Genomic DNA, 16548 nt, shown 5'->3' with positions numbered 1-16548 from the left:
AAAGGTACACCCTAGAAAAAGCAAGAAACTAATTGTCTTGGCAAGAAAACAAAGAGAAGAAAAGCACACAAACATGATCTCACATCAAAAAACGAATATAACAGGAAGCAACAATCACTATTCTTAATATCTCTCAACATCAATGGACTCAATTCCCCCCAAAAAAGATGTAGATTAACAAACTGGATACGCAATGAGGACCCTGCATTCTGCTGCCTACAAGAAAGACACCTCAGAGACAAAGACAGACACTACCTCAGAGTGAAAGGCTGGAAAATAACTTTCCAAGCAAATGGTCTGAAGAAGCAAGCTGGAGTAGCCATTCTAATATTGAATAAAATCAATTTTCAACAAAAAGTCATCAAAAAAGATAAGGAAAGATACTTCATATTCAAAGGAAAAATCCACCAAGATGAACTCTCAATCCTAAATATCTATGCTCCAAATGCAAGGGCAGCTACATACATAAAAGAAACGTTACTAACATACAAAGCACACATTGAACCTGAATAATAGTAGGAGATTTCAACACCCCATTCTCATCAATGGACAGATCATGGAAACAGAAATTAAACAGAGACAGACTAACAGAAGTTATGAAGCAAATGGACTTGAGAGCTATCTATAGAACATTCTGTCCTAAAAATAAAGAATATACCTTCTTCTCACCATGTCATGGTGCTTTCTCCAAAATTGACCATATAATAGGGCACAAAACAGGCCTCAACAGATATAGAAAGAAAGAAATAATCCCATGCATCCTATCAAATCACCATAAGCTAAAGCTGGTCTTCAATAACAATAAGAAAATAATGCCCACATATACCATGGAAGTTGAACAATGCTCTACTCAATGATAGCCTGGTCAAGGAAGAAAGAAAGAAAGTAATTAAAGACTTCTTAGAATTTAATGAAAATGAAGGTAACATACCAAACTTATCAGACACAATGAAAGCTGTGCTAAGAGAAAACTCATAGCTCTGAGCCTGCAGAAAAGAAAAGAGGAGAGAGCATATGTCAGCAGCCCGACCACCTAAAAGCTCTAGAACAAAAAAAAGCAAATACACCCAGTAAGAGTAAAGAAGGCAGGAAATAATCAAACTCAGAGCTAGAAATCAACCAATTAGAAACAAAAAGCACTACACAAAGAATCAAAAGAACCAAAAGTTGGTTCTTTGAGAAAATCAACAAGATAGATAAACCCTTAGCCAGACTAACCAGAGGACACAGAGAGTCTGTCCAAATTAACAAAATCAGAAATGAAAAGGGAGACATAACAACAGAATCAGAGGAAATTCAAACAATTATCAGATCCTACTACAAAAGACTATATTCAACAAAACTTGAAAATCTTCAGGAAATGGACAATTTCCTAGACAGATACCAGGTACCGAAGTTAAATCAGGAACAGATAAACCAGTTAAACAACCCCATAACTCCTAAGGAAATAGAAGCAGTCATTAAAGGTCTCCCAACCAAAAGGAGCCCAGGTCCAGACAGGTTTAGTGCAGAATTCTATCAGACCTTCATAGAAGACCTCATACCAATATTATCCAAACTATTCCACAAAATTGAAACAGATGGAGCGCTACCGAATTCCTTCTATGAAGTCACAATTACTCTTATACCTAAACCACACAAAGACACAACAAAGAAAGAGAACTTCAGACCAATTTCCCTTATGAATATCAACGCAAAAATACTCAATAAAATTATTACAAAGCGATTACAAGAGCACTTCAAAACAATCATCCAGCATGATCAAGTAGGCTCCATCCCAGGCATGCAGGGATGGTTTAATATACGGAAAACCATCAACATGATCCATTATTTAAACAAACTGAAAGAATAAAAACCATATAATCATTTTATTAGATACTGCCAAAGCATTTGACAAAATTCAACACCCCTTCATGATAAAAGTCCTGGAAAGAATAGGAATTCAAGGGTCCATACCTAAACATACTAAAAGCCATATACAGCAAACCAGTAGCTAACATTAAACTAAATGGAGAGAAACTTGAAGCAATCCCACTAAAATCAGTGACTAGACAAGGCTGCCCACTCTCTCCCTACTTATTCAATATAGTTCTTGAAGTCCTAGTCAGAGCAATCAGATAATAAAAAAAAAATCAAAGGGATACAGATTGGAAGGGAAGTATCACTATTTGCAGATGATATGATAGTATATTTAAGCGATCCCAAAAGTTCCACCAGAGAACTTCTAAACCTGATAAACACCTTCAGCAAAGTGGCTGGGTATAAAATTAACTCAAATAAATCAGTACCCTTCCTCTACACAAAAGAGAAACAAGCCGAGAAAGAAATTAGGGAAACGACACCCTTCATAATAGTCCCAGATAATATAAAATACCTCGGCGTGACTTTAACCAAGCAAGTGAAAGAACATCAAGCCTCTGAAGAAAGAAATTGAAGATCTCAGAATATGGAAAGATCTCCCACGCCCATGGATTGGCAGGATTAATATTGTAAAAATGGCCATTTTACCAAAAGCGATCTACAGATTCAATGCAATCCCCATTCAAATTGCAATCCAATTCTTCATAGAGTTAGACAGAACAATTTGCAAATTCATCTGAATAAAAAACCCAGGATAGCTAAAACTATCCTCAACAATAAAAGGATTCAAGGGAAATCACTATCCCTGAACTCAAGCAGTATTACAGAGCAATAGTGATAAAAAAAAAAAACTGTATGGTATTGGTACAGAGACAGACAGATAGACCAGTGGAATAGAATTGAAGACCCAGAAATGAACCCACACACCTATGGTCACTTGATTTTGTGAAAGCAGCCAAAAGCATCCAATGGAAAAAAAGAGCATTTTCAGCATATGGTGCTGGTTCAACTGGAGGTCAGCATGTAGAAGAATGCAGATCGATCCATTCTTATCACCCTGTACAAAGCTTAAGTCCAAGTGGATCAAGGACCTCTACATCAAACCAGATACACTCAAACTAATAGAAGAAAAAGTGGGGAAGCATCTCGAACACATGGGCGCTGGAGATAATTTCCTGAACAAAACACCAATGGCTTATGCTCTAAGATCAAGAATCGACATATGGGATCTCATAAACTGCAAAGCTTCCAAGGCAAAGGACACTGTTGTTGTGGGACAAAGCAGCAAATCAACAGATTGGAAAAAGATTTTACCAATCCTCAAGTGATAGAGGAGGCTTATTTCCAAAACATACAAAGAACACAAGTTAGACTACAGGAGACAAATAACCCTATTAAAAATGGGGTTCAGAGCTAAACAAAGAATTCCCAGCTGAGAATGTCAAATGGCTGAGAAAACACCTAAACATCTTTAGTCATAATAAATGCAAATCAAAAACAACCTGAGATTTAACTTAAAACCAGTGAGAACGGCTAAGACCATCAACTCAGGTGAGAGCAGCTACTGGTGAGGATGTGAAACAAGAGGAAAACTCCTCAATTTTTGTTGGGATTGCAGACTGGTACAACCATTCTGGGAAATCTGTCTGGGTTCTATCTGAAAATTGGACGTTGAACTACCTGAGGACCTTATACCTCTCTTGGGCATATCTGGTACCCCAATAACATATAAAAAAGACCAAATGCTCCATTATGTTCATAGCAGTCTTATTTATAATATCCAGAAGCTGGAAAGAACCAGTGCCCTTCAACAGAGGAATGGATACAGAAAATGTATTTCTACACAATGGAATATTACTCAGCTATCAAAAACAATTGCCTTTATGAAATTCATAGGCAAATGGATGGAACTGGAAAAAGTATCATCCTAGGTGAATAACAATCAAAAAGAAAAACACACATAGTATGCATTCATTTGATAAGTGGTCATAGCCCAAATGTTTGAATTACCCAAGATGCAAGAACATATGGAAACTCAGAAGGATGACCAAAATCGAATGCTTCATGCCTTCTTTAAAAGAACAAGAATACCCTTGGAGAGAATAGGGAGGCAAAGTTTAGAACAGAGGCAGAAGAACACCCATTCAAGGGCCTACCCATGTGGCCCCATACATATACAGCCACCAAACTAGATAAGATAGATGATGCAAAATGCAGGCTGACAGGAACAGATGTAGATCTCTCCTGAGAGAACAGCCAGAATATAGCAAATACATAGGTGAATGCCAGCAGCAAACCACTGAACTGAGGCAGGACCCCGTTGAAGGAATCAGAAGAAAAGAACTGGAAGAGCTTGAAGGGGCTCCAAGACCCTTATAAACAACAATGCCAAACAACAGGCTTCCAGGGACTAAGCCACTACCCAAAGACTATGCATGGACTGACCCTGGATCCAACCTCATAGGTAGCAATGAATAGCCTAGTAAGGATGATACCAGTGGAAGAAGCCCTTGGTCCTGACAGACTGAACCCCCAGGAACGTTTTTTGTTGTGGGGGGGTGGATGGGGAGGATGGAGAGGAAGCCATATAGAGGGGAGGGGGAGGGTTAAGGGGATGTTGGCCCCGAAACCGGAAAAGAATAACAATCCCGAAATGTAAAAAGAAATACTCAAGTTAATAAAGAAAAAAAGAAAAAAAAACAAAAAATAATAAAAGAAAAAAATAAATAAATACCCAATTTAATAAAGATGGAAAAAAAATTGAAACCAGCCTGTAGTATAAAATAAGACCATATATAAGTATAAGGTACAAAGTCATATTATAATTTACAAACCTAAAATAATTAAATCAAGTTTATTAATATATGTACTCCCTTAAGTCATTTTTACAGTAAGAACATTTGAAATTTATTTTTAGGATTTTTAGAATGCATAATAATCTACTGTTAAACATGTTCACCACACTGTACAAAGAATTTTGTTGTTGTTTTTGAGACAGGTTTTCCGTTATCCTGGAACTTGCTCTGTAGACCAGGCTGGCTTTGCTACACTTCATCTTAGCCAAAAGGCCGAGAAGCAATACGAGGCTGGCTTTGAACTCACAGAGATCCAGCACCTGTTTCTGCTTCCTGAGTGCTGAGGAAGGCATGCACCACTACAGCCTGGAAAGATTTTTTTTTTTAAATGAGGGGCTGGAGAGATGGCTCAGAGGTTAAGTACCTGAGTTCAAGCCCTAGCATCCACTCTTACAACTGTCTAACTCTAGTTGCAGAGGACCTGGCACCCTTACGTAGACACGCAGGCAGAATACCAATGTGCATAAAAATAAACCTTTTTAAAGAGAAGAATAAAAGATAAGACAACAGTAATAACCAAAACAATGAAGACTGGAGTGGAAAACTCCAAGGTGTAAAACAGTATTTGTTATAAAGTACAGTCAACATGAACTCATCCTACAAAGAAAACCAATAGCCCAACACTAAAAAACTGACGATCTAAATTACCAAGTCAGCAACGTGAAGATTAAAACATGATGAGAGTCTTCAAACCTGGCTCCAATCTTTATTATACAGCTAGCATGAGTAATGCTACATGCATCATCTTCTGTTCCCAGGAATCCCTTAAAAAAACAAATGATGACATATGTTATCAGAGCTGTGATTTAAAACCTCACACATTATAAGTAAATAAATTGGCAAAATTACATTGAAAAATATTTTACATTGACAAGCTAAGCTTAAAAATCAATTGTCCTATGTACCAGAATCCCCTTCCCTAGATAGTTTCCTTAAGAGAAATTCTTACAAATGGACAGCAAAAGACATTTAGGAGAACATTGACCAAAGTTGTGTTTCTTTAAGTATTTTTACATTTAAGATTTGAAATAGTGTAAGGAAAAACCAAACACCTCAGTGTATGGGGAACTCCATAACCTGTTTGGGATAGTATATATTGAGTAGATACGAACTTATTTCATTGTAGTTATATAATGAAATATCTCACAGTAACAAAAATAAATGTACTAGAGTTACATATACCATCATGGATGGATTTCACAAACATAATTCTGAGTAAAGGAATCGAGGTACAAACCTATACATGTTTCAGGTACATAAACAAGAAAAGTAAAGGTTGTACTTGCATTCATTGAGAGGAATGATATGATTATTGTTGAAGTAGAAGACAGCCCCTAGGCTGGAACTGACCTGAAAGCCTCCTCTCGGAGGACTGGTTCTCAGTAAAAAGGAGCCATGGAAGTTTCCAAAGGAGGAAAGCAACCAACAGCCCTACCCAGCTGTGGCTGTGATTCCTAAGCATTCACCAGCATGGCAGCATAACACCAAGTTTCAGTAGTGGCACTTGTACCTTGGAAACAAGCAACAGTTAAATCTCTAACTAGATTTAAGCCCTGCTCAACAATAGGGAGCTCGCACCTGATACTGGAAATCTAGCAAATGAAGTCATGGATTATGGAAGAGAACCTACAACCATTCCTTTACTAAACCAGCATAAGCCATAAATACATCTACCTTATTCATACAAGGAAGTATAGTTTTCACTGTTCATCAAGGAAAAAAAAATCTCTTTGCAACAGATGGAGACCACTGTAGAAAGCTAGAACCAATCAAAATGCCAAGTTGTGGAGTGCAGTCCCAATAGATATATTTATAATACAATTCCTGTACCTAAGGGTCAGGTAACATTGATATAGGGAAGAGGAAGATCATAAGAGCCAGACAACCCAGAGCATTTGTTTTGAGATTATATCCTCTGAAAAGTCAGAAGCCATCTCTGCTAAAGTCTGAAGAGGTTTTGACAAAAGAGCATGAACATGCTGCTAATGTGGAGGCAGAGGAAGCCATGACGCCTCAACCCTAGACAAAGAACTACAGGCAACTAAGGAGTGCGGTGAGCAGGAAAAACAGTCTTCTTCAGGGAACAAATACATTAGTTGGTTAGCCAATACCAAACGGTCAGTCCCAAAAACATATACATGCAAGTAATATTCTATGGACTGAGCAGACTGTATTTAGAGATATGTATGTATATAATAATAATAGTTAACAAAATGAGAGCCCAAATTTGAAAGCAAGGAGGAATATACGGGAGAGTTTGGGGAAAGGAAAGGGGAGGAATGATGGGGTTATTTATACATTCAATAATAAAAACTATTTTTAAAATGAAGAGGGATGACATGACTCTCATTGAAATAAGATGGGGGTCACTTCTTAGGAAGCGGAACAACATATGGTCAGAGTAGTGGTGGCTTCAGAAGATCTGAGCAATGAATGTCCTCTTTTCAGTCAGAAGAGTACATTCATGTGGATTGACTCTATTCCTTCAACTACAGATATAAATTTTATTCACTCCTTCCCAAAGTTTTAATGATAATCTAAATTGAAGAAAAAATGTTTCTCCTAGACACCTAAACTTGCCATTTCTCTACTAGGCAGCCAGCAACAAAGAGCACTTACAAAGACTTGAAACCTTAAAAAAAAAAAAGTTGTGGAGATGGTGGAAGGTTGAGAAACCTTTAAACCTTTACACCCTGAAAGCAGCAGGGAGCTGGTAGGATACAAGGGGGCTGCTGTAGGTACTGGTATCAGCGGCAGCACAGAGGCAGAGATGAGTCACCTCTGATCCACCCCTGACAATGTAATGACAATCAGTCTCAATGCAAAAACTGGGAAAGGTAAAAAGCTTCATTGGGCCCGTAAGAGATTTCCATTTGGAAGCTTTGGTTTGATGGCCTGAATCAGAGTTCTGAAATTAGGACAAGTTACGCTTACATTGGTGGAAGCTGTTGGATGTTGGGAATGACCTCCACGACTACCAGGTGACAGAATGGAAATGCAAATGAGGAAACTGTCCAATAGTCATCTGTCACCTGTGGTAAGCCACCAGGCACAAAACAGTGGTCATTCACTCTCTCATTACAGGTGTTTCTTCTGATGAGCCGGTGGAGGCGCTCAAAGTTCATGTGTCCTGTTTCCTGAATGGCTGCCCAGTGTCATTTTATAAAGCTCTCTTTAATGATACTTTCATAATACTATTTGCTTCTCACAAAATAAATAGTGCTGGGAAATCTGTAAGCTCTGTGAATTGTTGTGTTTAGGATCTGTAGTGAAAACCCCATTCTGACAGCCCAGGGAACAGCCATTCCTGGTTTCAATCTCTTTCACAGTCTTTTACCCTCCTCCTAATGTTTCTTTGCAATACCAACATTTTGGATGAGACTTCTTCTGGGGGGTCTGCTCAGAACTCCTGTTGTATTGAGATGTCTTGTAAGTTGAAAACTGTCCGAATACCCTCCTTTACCTATTGACTTCCTCCTAAAATACTAAAATGGCAAAGACAACAGGTCCCGGGCAGGAAAACCTAGGTAACGTCTATAGCCCTCCACCATCTCCCCCCCTGCAAAATCTTGAGGAATCCTATATAGGAAATACAAAAACACAGCATATGCAATTTTCATCAGGTCCTATTCATGATTATGTCTGATTGTATCAGCAACAATTGGGAGGGCAACCCGTTCCTAAGCAGGAAAAGCCATGTTTTAAGATAGTCTGACTTCCTTTGTGGCCTCACAGTACTATACAGTACTTCCATCACAACTTTTGCTTTTTGTGACAGAGATTCTCTGTGTAGTAGCCCTGGCTATCCTAAAACTTAGGCTATAGACCAGGCTGGCCTTCAACTCAGAGGTCTGCCTGTCTCTGCCTCTAAGCGTTGGGATTGAAGGAAGGAGCCACCACCTTTAGGCAACAACTTTAGTCAGTTTCGAAAAGAAAACAAGCTACTTGCTTCATGATGAAGAAATACAATGAGAAGATAAATCTAACACAAAACCCATGGTTTCTGGTTTAAAATATTTTTATTATTAAAAAAGTACAGTAATCAGACAGAACAAGATTGCTTAGTACTCAAGCACACAGCCTGGCCTGGAAGCTGCAATGGGAGTGCCCCACTGAGCTACATCAGAGTAAGCTCTGGATAGCCATGCTTACTGAGGCAATTCTCTTCAGGTACATGAAGACTTGTATATGAGAGATTGCTCAACACCACACCTCAACAGGAACAAGTATAAAATGGAGTGAAAATAGGTGCTGCTCTAAAGCACTAAAATAAGGAGGCACAAACAGAAGAGTCATAGAGACTAATGCGTAATATACTGCTTTATAATTTCTTTAAAGAATGACAAAAATCCAATAAATCCCTTCACTGCAGGCTCCTTTCCCCACCATAAAAAGAGTCAGCTTCAGGTGCTGCTCTCCTGCTGTGACCTCCTGTCAAAAACAGGGATGGCCAACACTAGAGACTTTCTTCCCCCTTTATTCAGAAATACAATGAAAACAACACTGTATACAACATAGTTATAAAAGTAAGGTCCAACACAGCTATTTGTACTGACCCCAGGAAACATCTACTGGAAGGGAAGAAGAATTTGTTAACAAAATAGTATCTCTTCCCTTGCCCCAAACCCGCCACCAGAAAAAAAGAAATGGAAAGTGATAACCGGTGTTTGCAAAACACCTCTGCAATTTCCCTTCTCTCACAGTCCACGCCCAACCCAACCATCCCACCCACTCCCCTCCTACCTTGACTGTTCAATGTACAGTACGCGCAGAAAGAGAAATTTTAACTGATAGAACAGAACTGATCAAAGACTGAAACCCTTTGAGAAATTGTCTTTGTGCTTCTGACAAAGTTCTACGTAATGTAGTCCAACCAGAGTAAGAAAGGGAGAAAAAACAGAATTTGAAAATGACAATGTACTTTGCCTCCTACTGTTTTAGATCCTCGTATGTTTTGAGTCTGGAAACAGACAGTTGATAATCCTACTTAGAGAATACAGGGAAAGTGAGGGTAACAGAACAAATAATCTTGCTTCCAGTGGCCACTCTTCATTGATCTTTTATTGACTTAATTTTAGCTGTTTACTAACAATGAGGCTAATCTCCTTTTCCTTAGGATGCATATAGGGTACTCTAATTATCATCATAGCAATGATTATAATACTTTCTTACTCATTTAGAGATTACATTTTTTAAAACATCTATTAATAAGCCTCACAACACTCCTGTGAGGTAGATATGTGGATCCCCATTTCGAGATGGGTTAATAGAGGCACAGAGAGGTGATATGACTTGCCTAAAAACTGGGGAAAATACAGAAGAGAGGCAAATCAGAGTACTTCCCAGTTGTCAGAGATCCATTTTCAGCAGAGAAAAAGACAGTGCTAAGTGTTTCTTCAAATTAGACCCAGGCAGCTGCTTTCTTTTTGATCCCTTATATAGGAATTAACATACTATGGAGGATCAACATGTTCTCTTGTCTTATTCAAGGCTAGGTCAATCACCGATGGTTTGTTACATGGATGAGAAAGCATTGGGGGACTAGGATAGAATTGAGAATACAGATTATCGCTAATTCAAGAATCTTGTAGATCATTTTGTTTCCAGAGTTGAGTTCTAAAAAAGGTTCCTATCATGTATATAAGCACCGGGTTCTAGTTGATTGATTTTTCTTGTGGGTATACAGCATAACACGTAAGACCCTGTTAATATGTACTTCATAAGCATTAACATGGATGTCATCAATTAATAAATGGCAGAAGATGGAGCTATGGTTCTTGCTGATAGAATGGAAAGATATACAGATAAGTAAGGATTGAGGACATGATATAAACTCATAAATCATCACAAAGATGATTATGTGGAAATGTTTATAGACATGTGCATATATTAAAAACGTAATATATGCATATATATTTTGTTCTACTGACTGAGAAGGACTTGAAGAAATAATATCCCCAAAATAGCAAACATATATAGTATCTATATCTTGGTTTCTGATAAAAATTCTTTAGTAAAAGAACCTAGAACTTATTGACAAAATGCCTGATTATAGAATTGTCCTCCATAAAACAAAAGCAAGATAAGCCTGGAACATCTTGCAACACCAAAAACTAACTACATGCTGAAAAAAAAAGATGGGGTTTGTAAAAAAAAAAAGACTTCAGAGTCAATTAAAAATCACTCCAAACAGTTAAAACTACAATTTGGGCAACAAAAATAAAAGTTGCATTGGATTATAAGAAAAACTATAAAATAAATATCAGTGATCCATGTTGAAAAAATAAACAATTATGCAAGTAAACAAATAGAGAGGAGGCAAAGCTCCCATGCAGAAGAATTCCAAAATATTCATATGCACGCTTGTTCTCAAGTACATGTGCATAACTCACCACTTCTCTATGTGTGGACTGAGCGTGGTAACTTCCTTCCAAAGATTTCAGTATGATAGGAAAAAGGGTATAGGGGAGAAATCTCATATACACTACCTTAGTCATGTGACTAAGGATAATATGAAGAATAACTCACAGAAATATGACATTATAAAAATAGTAACTCACTCATGTGGTTGTTTGGACCAAAATCCATTAACCTATGAAGGTTGGGTTAATGTTTTCTGAGACAGGGTTTCTCTGTGTAGCCCTGGCTGTCCTGGAACTCACTCTATAGGCCAGACTAGTCTCGAATTCAGAGATCCACCTGCCTTTGCCTCCCAAGTGCTGGGATTAAAAGGAAAATATATGTCACCATGCCTGACTTTCATTAACCTAGATTTTTTATGAGAAAATTTTGATGAGAAGAGTATCAAATCACAACTGAAGAACATACTCCAAGGTCCTTGAGAACAAAGAACTCCAAGAAACTATCATAATGAGGAGACTAAGGAGCTGTGATTATTAATTCAATGTTGTATTTTGAAGGAGATATTAAAACAGAAAAAAAAGAACAGCAGATAAAAGCCAAGGTAGTCGACTAAAGCATGGACTGCAGTTAATATTAATGCATCCCTAATTGTAAGAAGTGTACCAAACTAATGTAAAATGTGGAGTAAACAGGAACTCTGTTCTACCTTCACATTCTCCTGAAAAATCTCAAAAAAGAGTTACAACATATAAAGTTTATTTAAAAAGAAATTCTCTACAGACATTTGTGGGTTTGTACATAATGAACTCCACTAATCCATCAAACCAGTTTACATTTCTTACACTTTACAATGGCAATTATCAATGATTCTGTTCAGTTGCCAGATGTCTACAGAAGGAGAAACTCCACTACAAGAAACTCCTGAATATTATCCATCCTTACAAAATGTCCCTATCCTAGGCAAATGTCATCCTAGCAGTCTTTGGGCATTGTAAGCCCATTACATTTAGTTAAATCTCAGATGTTAACCAAGAGAGATGCAATGGTTTCCCCTATTCCACTACCTAGCAAACTTTTGTGTGCTTTTAGTGTAGTAATTCTGCACTGTACTGTGTTTGTGTTCATTTTACTCTGCGAAGTTCTCTTAATCATGACACAGTTGTAAAGATTATGTTTGTAACTGGAAAGATTTTTGCCATTTGGGGACAAAAAGAGCAAAGAGAATATGGTTAGAATTGGTTCTTGGCTAAAGACAATGTACAAAGCATTTGCACAGTCTATTATGACTCTGCAGAAACATACGTGAATAAAGGCTCAGAGATGCTAGGAACATCAGTATCTGGGATCCTCATTTGATCACCCTTATGAGTACTATAATTTCATAGTGCTCGTTAATAAACATGTCTCCATATCCTGAAGTCTAAGGGGCATGTGCCAATTCCAAACTCTGGAAAACAAATTTAGGATCCAAAGTGGAACAAAAGGACACAACCCTTTGGACTCTGTTCTATAATATTGTACCAACTACTCGATTGCAAGCATAAGCCCACGTATGGTAGTAATACATCTGTCTTACACTGTGGTCCCCATCAGTAGGCTAGCCCTAGATGTTGATGAGCGCTTAATTAGTATACAGCCTGGAACTTGTACCCCCAGAGTCAGGAAAAATCCCTTACAAAAGTGGTAATAATAAAACCTACATGTTATGTTGAAAAGTACATGCAGGCCTTAACTTACGGAGAATTTATGCTCTGGAAAGACACTGAAACAAGGTAAATTAAAACAAATCTAGAATTATCAAAAATGAAGACTTGAAACACTGGTGCCCGGTGTTAAATTATTACCTGACCATAAGCACACCTACTTATTTTTCTTGTCAAATATATATAGGAATTTTTAGTGACTTAAGTTTTCTGAAGTATAACAAAAATTGGACAAATATTGCAACCAATCACAAACTTTTTTTTTTTTTTTTGTTTACTAATTGGCGATCCCTGGAGAAAAGAACAGGCTCATAAAGGCCTCCTGGAACCATCTGGAGAAAGAATCTGACCCGTATTTGCCTCATCTGTAAAACGTGAGGGATGGGTAGAAGTAGACAGGACCCCTTCTGAATGGTAGAATTCTAGGTTTTAGTTAGTACAGCCACAGGAGGTAGTAACCTAAAGTGTTCAAGCCAGAACATTTTGAATATCTGCCAAGAAATAAAGGTTTCGTATGAAGAAAACCTTTAGGCGAGAGGCTGCGTCCAATCCTACTAATACAAAGCCCCTCTCCTTTCTCCCCAGGAGAGGAAATATGCCACGAGGAGGTAGATATGAGGTCCAGGGCCAGGAACAGAAGGTTTTATGCCCCAGAGAATATTATGAACAGTCTGACTGGGCAACCAAATGTATTATGCATCCTGCTGTGTCTAAAATAAAATAAATGGCAAAATAACAGTTGAAATAAAAATAGGTTTCTATATGTCAGTGTCGAAGAAACCTTTCCTTCCCATTGACGAAAAGTGCTGGCATGCAAAATTCAACCCTCACCTCTCCTAGGCTCAGTGTGCCTCTCTCAGCAATGGAGGCTTTATGTAAACAAAGAATAAACAGTGCTGGTGTAGCAGTGCTGTCAACAGTTCTAACACAGCAGTTATCCATGTAAATTGTTCTGGGGTGCTCAAGGTCTGCTTGCCTGTCATGCCCCTGTATTTTCCAGAATACTTCTCCTACTGATCTTTTTTCTGTGCTTTGAACAATGTTTGTCCAAACACATAACCTAAAAAGAATGGAATTGTGCCATAAAACCTTTCACTCTAAGGGAGCATGAGGAGGAAAAGGAGGTCAAGGAATCCCTTCATTGCTTTTGATGAACTTCAAAAGGAGGGCTGGCACTGCCTGTAAACCAAACTGTTAAGAACAAGTAAAACTGGATCTACAAAACCTTCATGGTTAGCTTGAGACTGTATTTCAGACTCAAGTCTCTGTAAATTTGATCAACCAACTCTACTGTTATGCCCCTTGTAGCTACAACTTTGAAAATACCCCTCATTTTAGGACATTGCTAAGTGACATTAAGTACTGGTTTTCGAAAACAAGAGAAAACTGGGGGTGGGGGGAGCAGCGGATGTTTGTTCACAGCCTTGAGTTTGATTCCTGTTTTGTTTGTTATTGTAGGAAAAATGTCTATAATATAGCATGAGGGATCAGGGAGGGCAGCCATGGGCGCCGCACTAGAATTCAACCCAGGAAGAGGTTGCAAAATGAAGTCTGGACAGTGGAGAGGAAAGCGAATATGAAGAGCGCATGGGAGACCAGCTAACTTGTTTTCCAGTCTCATTAACCTGGCTCAGTAAGCTGTTCAAACCCCAATCACATGGGGCAAGTTGTAGTCAAAGAGGCAAACATAGTTACAACTTCAGCACACACTTAGGAGACTGGTGCAGCGCGTCTGCTGTCGCCTGTGATATTCACATGGTGTCATGACGCCGGCGGTGGAGGGACAAGTGGTCAGATCGAGAAAAACTGCGGTTGCAGTCTGTGCACCGGAACGGCTTGATGCCTGTGTGCTTACGGAAATGGCGAGTAAGCTCATCCGAGCGAGCAAATTTCCAGGAACAGCCGTCCCAGGTGCACTTGTAAGGCTTCTCTCCTGCAAGAAAAACATGATGTTATGAAGGTAATCAGGAGATGACTGGCTACCAGAAAAATAACAGAAATACATAATTTACATTTATATCAAAGCTTCAGTCAGAAAGTAATACAATCACCTTGAAGAAGTGCTGTTATTCACCTTTTAAATTGGTTTGACAAATAAACATCATATTCCATGTCTTCTATTAGTTTCGTGATATGTCATGACACTACAGGACTAGTTAAAATATAGCCAACTTAGCAATGCGGTGACTTTTACATATTGTTTTTGTTTTTGTTTTGTTTGTTTGTTTTCTTTTGTGGTAAGAAACCTAAAATTGCTCTTTACATACTCCTGCTTGCAGTTTTGAAGTTGGGCTAAGACAGTGGAGGAGGGAGAACACAGGCTCTCAAAGAGTCGCTGAATTCTGCCTTTACCATGCTACCCATATATTAAGTAATCCCTTTCCCCTGGACAAATCTATTTTCTCTACTCTAAACAGAGGCAAAAATATCTCACAAGGTTGTTCAGAATATTTTAAAAGGGAGACAGTAAAGGCCAGACATAGAAAGGAGAGGTAGGAGGAACAGTGCAAGTTTGAGGCCATGCTGGTCTTCATAGTGAGTTCCAGACTATGCAAGGCAATATAGTAAGGCCCTGTCTCCAAAGAAGGAGGGAAAAAACAAACAAAAGAAAACCTAGATTGATATTAAGCAGTATGTTCTGAACTTTATTAGTTATAGTTCCCATTTCGGGGAACAAAAGACAGGTTAGAGAAGAAGGGCTTATCTTGGCTCAGTTTGAGGGATGAACATAATCCATTAGGGCAAAGTAGACATGGGGGCAAGAGACTCCATTAAGCTTGGTTCACAGCCCTATATATCAGGAAGCAGACAGAGGCTAGGAAGTGGGTATGGGCTGTAAGCCTCCCTCCCAGAGATTCACTTCCTACAGCTAACCTCCAACTGCCAGAATTTCCATCACCTCCCCCAAACAACACAACTCACTGGAGAGCAAGTTTCCAAACACATGAGCCCATAGGTGGAATTCTACATGCAAACTGTAACACAGAGCCAGGCTGCTACCCTACTACACTATTATAGCTATGGTCTATCATCTGATACTTCCTAATGAACAATCTGAAATAAAGCCATGTAGATAAGAACGGGTGACTCAGTGGAAAGAGCACTCAACAAAAGCTTGCTTCTGTGTAAGGTTAGAAATTCATAAATGAAAAGGAATGGGGAAGAATTTCAAACCCAAGTATTTTAAATAGCTCCATGCTCAGAGTCTAAGGCTATAGTTGGATCTTATCATGAGACATGCATGCTAAGGAAAGGAAAATGGGGGAGGGGCATAGTATAAGAAGAACTACCACAGCACAATCCATTTATATGCATAGGTCACATACCAAACACTTATACACTCATACACTCAGGATAATAGCAGTATCAACACATTAAAATGGAAATTACAGAAAAAGTATTAACAATGAGAAAAGTGAAGATGAAGGCCGCAAGGAGGCCTTTTTTACAACCTTTGTACTGCTTCAATACTTTAAAATCATTGTGTGTGTGTGTGTGTGTGTGTGTGTATCTGTGTATACACATAACACATATAATCCTAGTACTAAAGAAACTGAGGTAGGAGGGTCAAGAATTTGAGGCTAAGCTGGGTTTCTAAGTGAGCTTTTGTTGCAAAAGTTAATTAACTGGGGTTAGAGAGAAGGCCCAGTGGTTCTGAGAACTGGCTGCTCTTATAGAGGACTCAGGCTTAATTCCCAGCACCCAGATGTGGCTCACTACTGTCTGTAACTCCAGTTCCAGAGGACCTAATACCTTCTTCTGGGCTC

General features: G+C 38.6%; 1 protein-coding gene across 2 annotated transcripts in view; it reads right to left on the bottom strand.

Annotated features, from left to right (window-relative positions):
• Window positions 1–13825: 13825 nt before the first annotated feature.
• The window catches only part of Klf8 (Kruppel like factor 8), a 173240-nt gene continuing 170517 nt past the window's right edge, over window positions 13826–16548 (bottom strand). For both annotated transcript variants that reach the window (XM_032889654.1, XM_032889653.1), the window contains one exon: window positions 13826–14714. In XM_032889654.1, the coding sequence (XP_032745545.1) occupies window positions 14533–14714 (182 nt within the window). In that variant the 3' untranslated portion in view covers window positions 13826–14532. The remainder of the gene's footprint in view (window positions 14715–16548) is intronic.

This window comes from Rattus rattus, chromosome X (assembly GCF_011064425.1).
Source record: "Rattus rattus isolate New Zealand chromosome X, Rrattus_CSIRO_v1, whole genome shotgun sequence".
NCBI classification, from domain to species: Eukaryota; Metazoa; Chordata; class Mammalia; order Rodentia; family Muridae; genus Rattus; species Rattus rattus.
The sequence above is the reverse complement of the archived record's forward strand: the minus strand, read 5'-3'. Positions and strand labels throughout refer to the sequence as shown.